Raw genomic sequence first — 15634 nt, 5'->3', positions numbered from 1 at the left:
CACATAGGCCTTCACATAATGTCTGACCTGGACCCGCAGCTAGAACGTAACTATGTGTTTTACGTTTTTATTATGTTTTAAACTAAAGGCGCTGTGAATTATGGGCCTGCTCTGACATATATGATAGTTGGCTTCTAAATGAGTTGGAAAAAGTGGGTTTGGTGTCAATTGGTATCAGTTTGGTGTCAAAATGACATCTAATTGACTGATGGACACTGACTTGCTAGTTGACTTTTGTACATTAGCAATATGTTTAAACGGAGAGGGACCATCACCAAAAGTGACATTCTGAAATCAACCCTAACGAGCCATGGAGATGAACCAGAATCACTGCCCAGCTATCCCGAGTCCATCGGGCCAGTCAATTTCACATTCCTGCAGGATTTTTATAGCATGACAAATTCGTGATGGTACCTGCCCATTGAACCATATTGCAAATGCACAGTGACTTTGCAAAAAGTGAGAAAACATAAACAAATGGACATGATGAAATCAACACAACGAGTGATGGAAATGTACAACTATCACTGCTCGGCCATCCTGTGTCCATCAGACCAGTCAATTTTGCATTTTTGAGCATGTCAAATTTCATATGGTAAATGCACATTGAAACATATTGCAAATGCGCGCGCACTCTGCAATATGATTCTATAGTGTAAAAACATCACCTAATGGACATGATGAAATCAACACAACGAGTGATGGAAATGTACAACTATCACTGCTCGGCCATCCTGTGTCCATCAGACCAGTCAATTTTGCATTTTTGAGCATTTCAAATTTCATATGGTAAATGCACATTGAAACATATTGCAAATGCGCGCGCACTTGCAATATGATTCTATAGTGTAAAAACATCACCTAATGGACATGATGAAATCAACACAACGAGTGATGGAAATGTACAACTATCACTGCCCGGCCATCCTGTGTTCCCATAGCGAGCATTAATATCAGAATGACCGGTAAATGCATTTACAACCATATTTTAATTTTTGGGTTACCAGTTGCACAACAATGCACGTGCATTTGCAATATGATTCTATAGTGAAAAAACATCACCTAATGGACATGATGAAATCAACACAACAAGTGATGGAAATGTACAACTATCACTGCTCGGCCATCCTGTGTTCATCAGACCAGTCAATTTCACATTCCTGCAGGATTTTTATAGCATGACAAATTCGTGATGGTACCTGCCCATTGAACCATATTGCAAATGCACAGTGACTTTGCAAAAGTGAGAAAACATAAACAAATGGACATGATGAAATCAACACAACGAGTGATGGAAATGTACAACTATCACTGCTCAGCCATCCTGTGTTCATCAGACCAGTCAATTTTGCATTTTTGAGCATGTCAAATTTCATATGGTAAATGCACATTGAAACATATTGCAAATGCGCGCGCACTTGCAATATGATTCTATAGTGAAAAAACATCACCTAATGGACATGATGAAATCAACACAACGAGTGATGGAAATGTACAACTATCACTGCTCGGCCATCCTGTGTCCATCAGACCAGTCAATTTTGCATTTTTGAGCATGTCAAATTTCATATGGTAAATGCACATTGAAACATATTGCAAATGCGCGCGCACTTGCAATATGATTCTATAGTGTAAAACATCACCTAATGGACATGATGAAATCAACACAACGAGTGATGGAAATGTACAACTATCACTGCTCAGCCATCCTGTGTCCATCAGACCAGTCAATTTTGCATTTTTGAGCATGTCAAATTTCATATGGTAATGCATTGAAACATATTGCAAATGCGCGCGCACTGCAATATGATTCTATAGTGTAAAACATCACCTAATGGACATGATGAAATCAACACAACGAGTGATGGAAATGTACAACTATCACTGCTCGGCCATCCTGTGTCCATCAGCGAGCATTAATATCAGAATGACCGGTAAATGCATTTACAACCATATTTTTATTTTTAAGTTACCAGTTGAAACATATTGCAATGCACGCGCATTTGCAATATGATTCTATAGTGAAAAACATCACCTAATGGACATGATGAAATCAACATAACGAAAGTGATGGAAATGTACAACTATCACTGCCTCGGCCATCCTGTGTCCATCAGCGAGCAGTCAATTTGCATGACCGAGCATGTCAACCATTTCATATGGTAAATGCATTGCAACATATTGCAATGCACGCGCATTTGCACATGATTCTATAGGTGAAAAACATCACCTAATGGACATGATGAAATCAACACAACAAGTGATGGAAATGTACAACTATCACTGCTCAGCCATCCCAGTGTTCATCAGACCAGTCAATTTTCCTGCAGGATTTTTATATGTCAAATTTCATATGGTAAATGCCCATTGAAACATATTGCAAATGCACAGTGACTTCTGCAAAATGATTTATAGGAGAAAACATAAACAAATGGACATGATGAAATCAACACAACAGGCATGGAAATGTACAACTATCACTGCTCAGCCATCCTGTGTCCATCAGACCAGTCAATTTTGCATTTTTGAGCATGTCAAATTTCATATGGTAAATGCACATTGTAAACATATTGCAAAATGCAACGCGCACTTGCAATATGATTCTATAGTGTAAAAACATCACCTAATGGACATGATGAAATCAACACAACGAGTGATGGAAATGTACAACTATCACTGCTCGGCCATCCTGTGTTCCCATAGCGGGCATTAATATCAGAATGACCGGTAAATGCATTCACAACCATATTTTCATTTTTGGGTTACCAGGTGCCTATTTTCAATCACCAGTTGCACAACATGCGTATCCATCAGAATATTTTAAACAGTCCATAAAGCACTCAGGACTGCCCCCATAGATAGAGGGCCGTAGTAGGTACTCCCATAGCGGGCATGGATAATAGGAGTCCCGGTAAATGCATTTACAACCATATTTTAATTTTTGGGTTACCAGTTGCACAACAATGCACGTGCATTTGCAATATGATTCTATAGTGAAAAACATCACCTAATGGACATGATGAAATCAACACAACAAGTGATGGAAATGTACAACTATCACTGCTCGGCCATCCTGTGTTCATCAGACCAGTCAATTTCACATTCCTGCAGGATTTTTATAGCATGACAAATTCGTGATGGTACCTGCCCATTGAACCATATTGCAAATGCACAGTGACTTTGCAAAAGTGAGAAAACATAAACAAATGGACATGATGAAATCAACACAACAGGTGATGGAAATGTACAACTATCACTGCTCAGCCATCCTGTGTTCATCAGACCAGTCAATTTTGCATTTTTGAGCATGTCAAATTTCATATGGTAAATGCACATTGAAACATATTGCAAATGCGCGCGCACTTGCAATATGATTCTATAGTGTAAAAACATCACCTAATGGACATGATGAAATCAACACAACGAGTGATGGAAATGTACAACTATCACTGCTCGGCCATCCTGTGTTCATCAGACCAGTCAATTTTGCATTTTTGAGCAAGGTCAAATTTCATATGGTAAATGCACATTGAAACATATTGCAAATGCACGTGCACTTGCAATATGATTATATAGTGAAAAACATCACAAAATGGACATGATGAAGTCAACACAACGAGTGATGGAAAGGAACAACTATCACTGCCCGGCCATCCCGAGTTCATCAGGCCAGTCAATTTTGCATTTCTGCAGGATTTTTGAGCATGTCAAATTTCTTACGTCATTTGGCCCACAAAAAATCCTTATGCACAATTTAAAAAAATATATAAAAAATATGATAATAAAATTGGACAAAAGTATATTCATACAGTTCTTACACATGTGTAATTGACAAAAAAATTGAAAGAATTTCAAAAACGGTCCAGAAAGCACTTTTTAAGGGTGTGTGAAGTTTTTACAAAATTTTGACATTTTTGACTTTTGACTTTGACTTCCTATGAAATCATATTGGAATTGGACAAAACATATTCCTTATGCGCATGTAAAAAAAAAAAATTATGATAATAAAATTGGACAAAAGTATATTCATACAGTTCTTACACATGTGTAATTGACAAAATCGAGAATTTCGAAAACGGTCCAGAAAGCACTTTTTTATGGGTGTGTGAAGTTTTACAAAATTTTGACATTTTTGACTTTTGACTTTGACTTCCTATGAAATCATATTGAATTGGACAAAACATATTCCTTATATACATATAAAAAAATTAAAAAAATTATGATAATAAAATTGGACAAAAGTATATTCATACAGTTCTTAAGCACATGTAATTGACAAAAAATCGAAAGAATTTCAAAAACGGTCCAGAAAGCACTTTTTAAGGGGTGATAAGTTTTGAAAAAAAAAGTTCATTTTTTCAAAATTTTACTTTTTTGGACATTGATTTGGGTTACATATCCAATATGAAAAACCCCGTGGAGCGCATTTGCCCTGTTGAATTTTAAAGTGTTACAACTGGCATTACCATATGGCATTTGCACACACTTTGGATGAATCAACGCCAAATTGGGTGGTATTGGCCAATGTGTATATGGTTTGTCCGATGCCAATGACATGCCATTCATTTTTGTCCAATACAGGGGGTATTCCCTTACCTGATATATGACTTTCCCTGACCTCTTTCCCTAGATTTGCGTTTTCTTTGATCGAGTGTTTTTTTCTACCTTTTCTTTACGAGTTTTTCTTGACTTTATGTTTTTCTCTTGACTTATGTTTTTCTTTGACTTTATGTTTTTCTCTTGATCGATATTTTTCCTTGACTTTATGTTTTTTCTTGATCGTGAGTGTTTTTTTCTCGATTTCGTGAGGTTTTTTCTCTTTCGACTTATGTTTTTCCTTGATATATGTTTTTCTTGACTTTGCGTTTTTCTTGACTTATGTTTTTTCCTTTGACTTATGTTTTTCTCTTGACTTATGCTTTTCCTTGACCTATGTTTTCCCTGACCTATGTTTTTCTCTGATATATGCCTTTCCCTGACTTATGCTTTTCTCTGACTTATGTTTTTCCTTGACCTATGCTTTTCCCTGACTTATGTTTTCCTGACCTATGCTTTTCTCTGACTTATGTTTTTCCTTGATCGAGTGTCTTTCTCTCTTTGACTTTTTCCTTGACCTTATGCCTTTCCCTGACCTATGCCTTTCCCTTGACCTATAGCCTTTCCCTGACCTATGTTTTTCTCTTGACATGCCTTCTGACCTATGCCTTTCCCTCGACCTATGCCTTTCCCTGACCTATGCCTTTCCTCCTGAACTCTTTCCTTTACCTATGTTTTCTCCCTGACTTATGCTTTTCCTGGACTCTATGTTTTTCCTGACCTTTTTCCTGACCTCTTTTCCCTGACCTATGCCTTTCCCTGACCTATGTTTTTCCCTGACCTATGCTTTTCCCTGACTCTGAGCTTCTTCTTGACCTATGCCTTTCCCTGACCTATGCTCTTCCCTGACCTATGCTTTTCCCTGACCTATGCCTTTCTCCTGACCTATGCTTTTCTCTGACTTATGTTCTTCCCTGACCTATGCTTTTCCCTTGACCCTATGCCTTTCCTCGACATGCCTTTCCTGAACCTTCCCCTTGCCTATGCCTTCTCCCTTGACCTATGCTCTTTCCCTGACCTATGCCTTTCCCTGACCTATGCCTTTCCCTGACGTATGCCTTTCCTGACCTATGCCTTTCCTCTTGACCTCTTTTTTCCCTGACCTATGCCTTTCCCTGACTTATGTTTTTCTCTTGACTCTATGCTTCTTCTTGACCTATGCTTTCCTTGACTTATAGTCTTTCTCTTGACTTTATGTTTTTCTCTGACCTATGCCTTTCCTGATCCTATGCCTTCCCTGACCTATGTCTTTCCCTGACATATGCCTTTCCCCTGACATATGCCTTCCCCTGAAGCCTTTCCCTTGACCTATGCCTTTCCCTGACCTATGCCTTTCCCTTGACTCTATGCCTTTTCCTCTTGACTTACCTATGCCTTTCCCTGACCTATGCTCTTTCCCTTGACCTATGCTCTTTCCCTGACTTATGCCTTTCCCTTACCCTATGCCTTTCCCTTGACTACTATGCTCTTTCCCTGACTCTATGTCTTTCCCTGACCTATGCCTTTCCCTGACCTGCCTTTCCCTGACCTATGCCTTTCCTGACCTATGCCTTTCCCTGACCTATGCCTTTCCCTGACCTTATGCCTTTCCCTTGACCTATGCCTTTCCCTGACCTATGCCTTTCCCTGACCTTTCCCTTCCTTTGACCTATGCCTTTCCCTGACCTATGCCTTTCCCTGACCCTTTCCTGACCTATGCCTTTCCTCTGACCTATGCTCTTTCCCTTGACCATATGCCTTCCCTGACATATGCTTTTCCCCTGACCTATGTTTTTCCCTGACATATAGCCTTTTCCCTGACATATGTTTTTCCTTGATATATGTCTTTCCTTGAACTTTTTTCTCTACTTATGTTTTTCTCTTGACTTTATGTTTTTCCTTTGACTTATGTTTTTCCTTGACCTTTTCTTATTTATGTTTTTCTCTGATTTATGTTTTTCCCTTGACTGATGTTTTTCCTTTGACCTAGGTTTTTCCTTGATCTATGCTTTTCTCTGACTTGATGCTTTCCCTTACCTATGTCTTTCCCTGACTCTACTGTTCCTGATCCTTACCTATGTCTTTCCCTGACCCTATACCTTTTCCCTGACCCTTCTTTCCCTGACCTCTACCTATGCTCTTTCCTTGATCCTACTTATGTTTTTCCTGACCCTACCTATGCTCTTTCCTGACCTTACTTATGTCTTTCCCTTGACCTTTGCTTTTTCCTTGACCTTGCTTTTCCCTGACCTTTACTCTTTTCTCTCTGACTTATGTTTTTCTCCTGATCTATGTTTTTCCTTGATCTTTACCTATGCTTTTCTCTTGACTCTTACTTATGTCTTTTCCTTGACTCTTACTTTTTCCTCTGATCTCTACTTTTCCTTGACCTTACTTTTCCTTGACCCTTGACTCTATGCTTTCTCTTGACCTATGTCTTTTCCTTGACTCTATGTTTTTCTCTTGACTTGAGTGTTTTTCCTTGACTTTATGTTTTTCCTCTTGACTTATGCGTTTTTCTTGACTTTATGTTTTTCCTTTGATGCGTTTTTCTGACTTATGTTCTTTCCTTGACCTCTTTTTCTTTACCTTATGCTCTTTTCCCTTGATTTATGTTTTTCTCCTGACATATGCTTTTTCCTGACATATGCCTTTTCTCCTGACATATGCTTTTCCTGACCTATGCCTTTCTCTTGACATATGCCTTTCCTTGACCTATGCTTTTCTGACTTATGTTTTCCTTGATCTTTTCCTTGACATATGCTCTTTCCCTGACATATGTTTTTCCTGACTTATGCTCTTTCTTGACTTATGCTTTTTCCTTGACCTTATGTTCTTCTTGACCTATGCTTTTTCCCTTGACTATATGCTTTTCCTTGATCTTATGTTTTTCCTTGACTTATGCTTTTCCTTGACATATGTCTTTTCCTGACCTTTTCTCACTCTATGTTTTTCTTTACATATGTCTTTTCCTTGACATATGTTTTTCTCTTGACTTATGTTTTTCCTTTGACTGATGTTTTTCTCTTGACTTATGTTCTTTCCTTGACTTATGTTTTTCCTGACTTATGTTTTTCCTTGACTTTATGTTTTTCCTTGACTTATGTTTTTCCTTGACTTGATGTTTTTCTCTTCTGATCGACGGTTTTTCTCTTGATATATGACTTTTCTCTGACTCTTTTCCTTGACCTATGCTTTTCCCTTGACCTATGCTCTTTCCTTGACTCTTTCCTTGACCTATGCTCTTTCCTTGACCTATGTTTTTCCCTTGACCTATGTCTTTCTCTTTGATCGTATGTTTTTCCTTGACTTATGTTTTTCTTGACCTATGTTTTTCCTTGACCGAGTGTCTTTCTGATCTATGTTCTTCTCGATCATATGCTTCTTTCTCTGACTTATGTTTTTCCTGACCTATGCTTTTTCCTTGATCGAGTGTTTTTCCTTGACCTATGTTTTTCCTTGACATATGTTTTTCTGATCTTGTTCCTTTGACTTATGTTTTTCCTTTGACTTGATGTTTTTCCTTGATTTATGTTTTTCTTGATCTGAGGTTTTTTCTCTTGACTTATGTTTTTCCTTTGATTTATGTTTTTCCTTGACTTATGTTTTTCTTGACTTTTTCGATCGATGTTTTTCCTTGACTCGAGGTTTTTTCTCTTTGATCTTATGTTTTTCCTTGACTTGATGTTTTTCTTTGACTTATGTTTTTCCTTGACTTATGTTTTTCTCTTTGATTCTATGTTTTTCTCTTGACCTATGTTTTTCCTTTGACTTATGTTTTTCCTTGACTTATGTTTTTCTCTTGATATATGACTTTTTCTCTTGACTCTTTCCTTATCTATGTTTTTCCTTGACCTATGCTCTTTTCCTTGACTCTATGCTTTTCCTTGACTTGATGTTTTTCTCTTGACTGTATGTTTTTCCTTGACCTATGTTTTTCCTTGACCTATGCTTTTTCTTGATCGAGGTTTTCTCGACTTATGTTTTTCTGACATATGTTTTTCCTTGATCTGAGTGTTTTTCCTTGACTTATGTTTTTCTGACTTATGCTTTTCCTTGACATATGTTTTTCTTGATCTTTTTCTCTGATTTATGTTTTTCCTTTGACTTATGTTTTTCCTTGACTCTATGCTTTTTCCTTGACCTATGTTTTTCCTCTTGACTATATGTTTTTCCTTGACTCTATGTTTTTCCTTGACTTTATGTTTTTCCTTGACTTATGTTTTTCCTGACTTATGTTTTTCTCTTTGACTTATGTTTTTCCTTGACTTATGTTTTTCTCTTGACTTATGTTTTTCTCTGACTCATGTTTTTCTCTGATCTATATGTTTTTCTTTGACTTATAGTTTTTCTCTTGATCTATGCTTTTCCTTGATCTATGCCTTTCCCTTGACCTATGTCTTTCCTGATCTATAGTCTTTTCCTGACTCATATGTCTTTCCTTGATCTATGCTTTTTCCTTGATCTTACTTATGCTTTTCTCTTGACCTGATGTTTTTCCTTTGATCTTTACTTATGTTTTTCCTTGACCTTACTTTTTCCTTGACATATGCTTTTTCTTTGACTCCTGACTTATGTTTTTCCTTGACTTATGTTTTTCTCTTGACTTTACTTATGTTTTTCTCTTGACTTATGCTTTTTCCCTTGACCTATGCTTTATGTTCTTTCCTTGACTCTATGTTTTTCTCCTTGACCTTTACTCTTTCCTTGACCTTTGACTTATGTTTTTCCTTGACTTATGTTTTTCCTTGACTTTATGTTTTTCTCTTGACTTATGTTTTTCCTTGACTTATGTTTTTCCTTTGACTTATGTTTTTCTTTGACTTATGTTTTTCTCTTGACTTATGTTTTTCTCTTTGACTTGATGTTTTTCCTTGATTTATGTTTTTCTTGACCTTTTTTCTCATTTGATCGATGTTTTTCTCTTGACTTATGTTTTTCTCTTGACTATATGTTTTTCCCTTGACATATGCTCTTTCTCTGACATATGCCTTTCCCTGACATATGCTTTTCCCTGACCTATGCCTTTCCCTGACATATGCCTTTCCTTTACCTATGCCTTTCCCTTGACCTATGCTTTTCTCTGGTCTTTCTCGATATATGTTTTTCTCTGATCATATGCTTTTTCCTTGACATATGTTTTTCCCTTGACCTATGTTTTTCTCCTTGACTTATGCTTTTCCTTGACCTATGTTTTTCCTTGACATATGCCTTTTCCTTGACCTATGTCTTTCCTTTGACTTATGTTTTTCCTTTGACTATATGCTTTTCCTTGACCTTTTCTCACCTATGCTCTTTCTCTACATATGCTTTTCCTCACATATGTTTTTCCTGACTTATGTTTTTCCTTGACTTTATGTTTTTCTTGACTTATGTTTTTCCTTGACTTATGTTTTTCTTGACTTATGTTTTTCCTTTGACTTTATGTTTTTCTCTTGACTTATGTTTTTTCTTGACTTATGTTTTTCCTTGACTTATGTTTTTCTCTTGATATATGATTTTCCTTGACCTTTTTCTCTTATCTATGTTTTTCCTTGACCTATGTTCTTTCCTTGACTTTTCCTGACTTGGTTTTCTCTTGACTTATGCTTTTCTCTTGACTTATGTTTTTCTTGACCTATGCTTTTCTCTTGACTTATGTTTTTCTCTTGATCTATGTTTTTCTCGATTTATGTTTCTGACGATGTTTTTCTCGATGAGTGTTTTTCTCGATATATGTTTTTCTCTCGACTTATGTTTTTCTCTTGACTTATGTTTTTCTCTTGACTTATGTTTTTCCTTTGACTTGACGTTTTTCCTTGACATATGCCTTTTCCTGAACCTTTTCCTTTACTTATGTTTTTCTGACTTATGCTTTTCCTTTGACCTATGTTTTTCTTGACTGGCGTTTTTCTTTGACTTTATGTTTTTTCCTTGATTCTGAGTTTTTTCTTTGACTTATGTTTTCCTCATGATGTTTTTTTTCATTTATGTTTTTCTCTGACTTAGTTTTTCTTGACTTATGTTTTTCCTTTGACTTTATGTTTTTCCTTGACTTATGTTTTTCTGACTTATGTTTTTCTCTTGACTTATGTTTTTCTTTGACTCGATGTTTTTCTCTTGATCGGTGTTTTTCCCTTTGACATATGCGTTTTTCCTGGATATATGACTTTTCCTGACTCTTTTCCTTACCTATGCTCTTTCCCTGACCTATGCCTTTCCCTGACCTATGCCTTTCCTCGACCTATGCTCTTCCTGACCTATGTTTTTCCCTTTGACCGAGTGGTTTTCTTTGACTTATGTTTTTTTCTGACTTATGTTTTTCCTTGACTTTATGTTTTTCCTTGACTTATGTTTTTCCTTTGACTTATGTTTTTCTTTGACTCGAGGTTTTTCTGATCATATGCTTTCCTGAACTTTTCCTTTGACTTATGTTTTCCTTTTCTTCCTGTTTTTTTCCTTGACTTATGTTTTTCCTTGATGCTTTGACTTATAAGTTTTTCCCTGATTTATGTTTTTTTCTTTGATTTTTTTTCTTGACGAGGTTTTTCCTTTGATCCTTTTTTCTTTGACTTATGTTTTTCTTTTTGACTTATGTTTTTCCTTTGATCGAGGTTTTTCCTTGACTTATGTTTTCCTTGACATATGTTTCCCTGACATTGCCTTTCCCCTGAACCTTTCCCTTACCTTGTCCTCCATTCCCTGACCTATGCCTTTCCCTGACCTATGTTTTTCCCTGACTCCTTGTTTTTCCCTTGATGATGTCCCTCCATTTTCCTTTGACCTTGTTTCTGATCTTTTCTTTGATTTTTCCTCGTTTTTTCCTTGACCTATGTTTTTTCCTGATTTATGCTCTTTCCCTTGACCTAGATTTCTTGATATGCTTTTCCCTGATTTATGCTTTTCTCTTGACTTATGTTTTTCTTTGACGATGTTTTTTCCTTGACTTTATGTTTTTCCTTTGACTTATGTTTTTCTTTGACTTGCGTTTTTCTTTGATTTATGCTTTTCTGACTTATGTTTTTCTTGATCGAGTGTTTTTCTTGATCGATGTTTTTCCTTTGACTTATGTTTTTTTCTTTGATCGAGGTTTTTCCTGACTTTATGTTTTTTCCTTTGACTATATGTTTTTCCCTGATCTTTTCTGATCTTTTCCCTGATTCTTTCCTGACCTCTTTTCCTGACCCTTTTCCTGACCCTCTTTCCCTGACCTTTTCCCTGACCCTTTCCCTGACCCTTTTCCTGACCTTTTCTTTGATTTGGTTTTTCCTTTGACTTATGTTTTTCCTTTGACGAGGTTTTTCTTTGATCGATGTTTTTCTCTGACTTATGTTTTTCCTTTGACGCTATGTTTTTCTCTTGACGATGTTTTTCTGACTTTATGTTTTTCTTGATCGTGTTTTTTCCTTGACTTATGTTTTTTTTGATTTATGTTTTTTCTCTTTGACTTATGTTTTTCCTTGATTCTATGTTTTCCCTGATATATGTTTTCCTTTGATCGAGGTTTTTCCTTGACTTTTTTCTTATTTATGTTTTTCTGACTTATGTTTTTCCTTTGACTTTATAAGTTTTTCATTTATGTTTTTCTCTTTAATGATGTTTTCCTTTGACTCGAGTAGTTTTTCCTGATTTATGTTTTTTCTTTGATTTCTATGCTTTTCCCTGACATATGCCTTTCCTGACATATGCCTTTCCCTGACCTATGTTTTTCTTGATTTATGTTTTTCCTCTGACGATGTTTTTCTTTGATCTTATGTTTTTCCTTGATCGAGGTTTTTCCTTTTTACGAGGTTTTTCTTGACCGATGTTTTTCTTGATCGAGGTTTTTCCTTTGATCTTATGTTTTTCCCTTTGACTTATGTTTTTTTTTCCTTTGATCGAGGTTTTTCTCCTTGACTTATGTTTTTCCTTTGACTTTATAGTTTTTTTCTTTGATCTTTGTTTTTCTTTGATCTTTGTTTTTCTCTTTGACTTTGTTTTTCCTTGACTTTTGTTTTTCCTTTGACTTTCTTTGCCTTTTTCCCTGACCTATGTTTTTCCCTGACCCTTGTTTTCCTTGACCTTTTGTTTTTCCCTTGATCTTTGTTTTTTTCTGATCTTTGTTTTTCTTTGACCTCTTTCTCTTTTCCTGACCTATGTTTTTCCTTGACTCCTGTTTTTCCTGACCCTTGCCTTTTCCTGACCCTTACCTATTCCTACCTGCAGAGGGTGCCACTGTTGTCAAAATCATATATTTCTCTCTTCTCTCTCTCAGATTGTGACAGTAGTGTTCTACATCTTCACTGATCTCCTGCTCATCTCCCAGTTCCTCTACTACAAGATAAAGAACAACTCATCTAAAAGTAATCAGCGTTGTTCCTTGTAATTGTAGTTCAATCAATCAATCACATTTTATTTATATAGACCTTCGTACATCAGCTGATATCTCAAAGTGCTGTACAGAAACCCAGCCTAAAACCCCAAACAGCAAGCAATGCAGGTGTAGAAGCACAGTGTGTTGGTGTGCTATAGTGTACTCCAGTCTGTGTACTCACTAATATGCTAGATGTGTTCCCTATAGACAATGCTAACAGCTCTGCCCATGCCCAGTTATCCATGCCTAATGTGTTTGACATGACTGTGTGTGTGTTCAAGTGAAATTGCTAGTTTCTACTAAAAGTTGATTACTGACAAATTCTCACCTTGTAAAGCTCCTTTGTTAGTCCAGTTTGCAGCCGAGGGCTGTAACACAAAAATGAAGACATTGGATTACTTAACAGTACATCTACACAATTGTGTGTGTGTGTGTGTGTGTGGGTATGTATCTGTCAATAAAGACAGAGTGACTGATTTGAGGGACAGAAAGCGAGAGGGAGGTCTTGCCACACCTGTTCAAGCCTTTCCCTACTTTCTCTAGCTCAGGTATCTCACAGGTGTGTCTGAAACAGGTCACCTCTACAAAACCAGGAGGGGCAGCAACACTGTGTGTATCTCTTCCCCCAGAGCGCCCCACGTTGAAGTGGTTGTGTTTCCTGTGGTGCGGAGCTTCCACTGTGGCCCTCCTGATCCTCCCCAAGTTCATCACTGACAACAACCCCTCTGCCAACACTCAGGTGACGTGTGAGAGAGAGACTCTCTCTCTCTCTCTGTGTCTGTCTGTCTCTGTCTGTCTGTCGCTCTCTCTGTCTCTCTCTCTCTGTGTCTCTCTCTCTCTGTGTCTGTCTCTCTCTCTCTGTCTCTCTCTCTCTTCTCTGTCTGTCTGTCTCTCTCTGTGTCTGTCTGTCTCTCTCTGTGTCTGTCTGTCTGTCTGTCTCTCTGTGTCTGTCTGTCTGTCTGTCTCTCTCTGTGTCTGTCTGTCTGTCTGTCTCTCTGTGTCTGTCTGTCTGTCTGTCTCTCTCTGTGTCTGTCTGTCTGTCTGTCTCTCTCTGTGTCTGTCTGTCTGTCTCTCTCTGTGTCTGTCTCTCTCTGTGTCTGTCTCTGTCTCTGTCTGTCTCTGTCTGTCTGTCTCTCTCTGTCTGTCTCTCTCTGTCTGTCTCTCTCTGTGTCTCTGTCTCTGTCTGTCTGTCTCTCTTCTCTCGCTCTGTCTCTCTCTGTCTCTCTCTCTGTGTCTCTCTCTGCTTCTGTTCTGTCTGTCTGTCTGTCTGTCTGTCTGTCTGTCTGTCTGTCTGTCTGTCTGTCTGTCTGTCGTCTGTCTGTCTGTCTCGCTCTCTCTGTCTGTCTCGCTCTCTCTGTCTGTCTCGCTCTCTCTGTCTGTCTCGCTTCTGTCTGTCTCGCTTCTTCTGTCTGTCTCGCTCTGTCTGTCTGTCTCGCTTGTCTGTCTCGCCTCGCTCTGTCTCTCTCGCTTCTCTTCGCTCTCTCTTCTGTCTTCTTCTCGTTTGTCTGTCTCGTCTCGCTCTCTCTCGCTCTGTCTCGTCTGCTCTTCGCTTTGTCTGTCTCGCTTTCTTCGTCTGTCTTCGCTTGTCTGTCTGTCTCGCTTGTCTGTCTCTGCTTTCTTCGTTCTGTCTGTCTCTGCTCTTCTTCGTCTGTCTGTCTCGCTTTCTTCTCTGTTTGTCTGTCTCGCTTTCGCTTCTTCGTTTGTCTGTCTCGCTTTCTTCGCTCTTCGCTTGTCTGTCTCTGCTTTCGCTTCTTCGTTTGTCTGTCTCTGCTTTCTGCTTCTTCTCGCTTTGTCTGTCTTTGCTTTTCTCGCTTCTCGCTTGTCTTGTCTCGCTTCTTTTCGCTTCTCTTCTTCGTTTGTCTGTCTCATGGCTTCCTTCGTTCTGTCTGTCTCTGCCTTTCTCGCTTTCTGCTTCGCTTGTCTGTCTCGTCTGCTCTCGCTTCTTCGCTTGTCTGTCTCGCCTTCGTCTCTGTCTCGTCTCTCGTTTGTCTGTCTCGCTCTTGTCTGTCCTGCTCTGTCTGTCTCGCTTGTCTGTCTCGTTTGTCTGTCTCGCTTTCTGTCTGTTCTCGTCTGCTGTCTCTGTCTCGCTCTGTCTGTCTGTCTCGCTTTCTGCTGTCTCTGTCTGTCTCGTCTGCTCTCTGTCTGTCTCTGCTCTCGTCTCTCGTCTGTCTCGTCTCGTCGTCTCTCTGTCTGTCTCTGCTTGTCTGTCTGTCTCGCTCTCGTCTCTGTCTGTCTCGCTTCGTCTCGCTCTTCTCTGTCTGTCTCGCTTTCGCTTCTCTGTCTGTCTCGTCCTCGTTTGTCTGTCTGTCTGGTCTCGCTTGTCTGTCTCTGCTCTCGCTTCTGTCTCGTCTCGCTTTCGCTCTGTCTGTCTTGTCTGTCTGTCTGTCTGTCTTCGCTTCGTCTTCTCTGTCTGTTCGCTCTGCTTCTTCGTCTGTCTCGCTTCGCTTGTCTGTCTGTCTCTGCTTCGCTCTCTCTGTCTGTCTCGCTTCTGTCTCTGTCTGTCTCGTTTCTGTCTGTCTCGTTCGTCTGTCTGTCTGTCGCTCGTCTGTCTGTCTGTCTCTCTCGCTTGTCTGTCTTGCTCTGACTGTCGCTTCTTGTCTTGTCTGTCTCGCTTTCGCTTTGTCTGTCTCGTCTGTCGTTTTGCATTCTGCTTCTGTCTGTCTTGTCTGTCTGTCTGGCTTTCGTCTGTCTGTCTCGTCTTGTCTGTCTGTCTCGTCTCGCTCTGTC

The 15634-nt window shown here is 38.6% G+C and overlaps 1 protein-coding gene across 1 annotated transcript; it reads right to left on the bottom strand.

Moving 5' to 3' along the window:
* Positions 1 to 13717: 13717 nt before the first annotated feature.
* Positions 13718 to 14324, bottom strand: LOC127922165 (putative uncharacterized protein DDB_G0271982; the record flags this gene model as incomplete). The annotated part of the gene is made up of 3 exons (XM_052505854.1): positions 13718 to 13784; positions 14113 to 14129; positions 14208 to 14324. Coding segments are annotated over 3 exons (201 nt in total), but the record flags the coding sequence as incomplete, so codon positions are not given.
* Positions 14325 to 15634: the final 1310 nt, after the last annotated feature.

This window comes from Oncorhynchus keta, unplaced genomic scaffold (assembly GCF_023373465.1).
Source record: "Oncorhynchus keta strain PuntledgeMale-10-30-2019 unplaced genomic scaffold, Oket_V2 Un_contig_24803_pilon_pilon, whole genome shotgun sequence".
In the NCBI taxonomy this organism is placed as follows: domain Eukaryota; kingdom Metazoa; phylum Chordata; class Actinopteri; order Salmoniformes; family Salmonidae; genus Oncorhynchus; species Oncorhynchus keta.
Note: the sequence above shows the minus strand (reverse complement) of the source record. Positions and strands in the feature narration are given on the sequence as shown.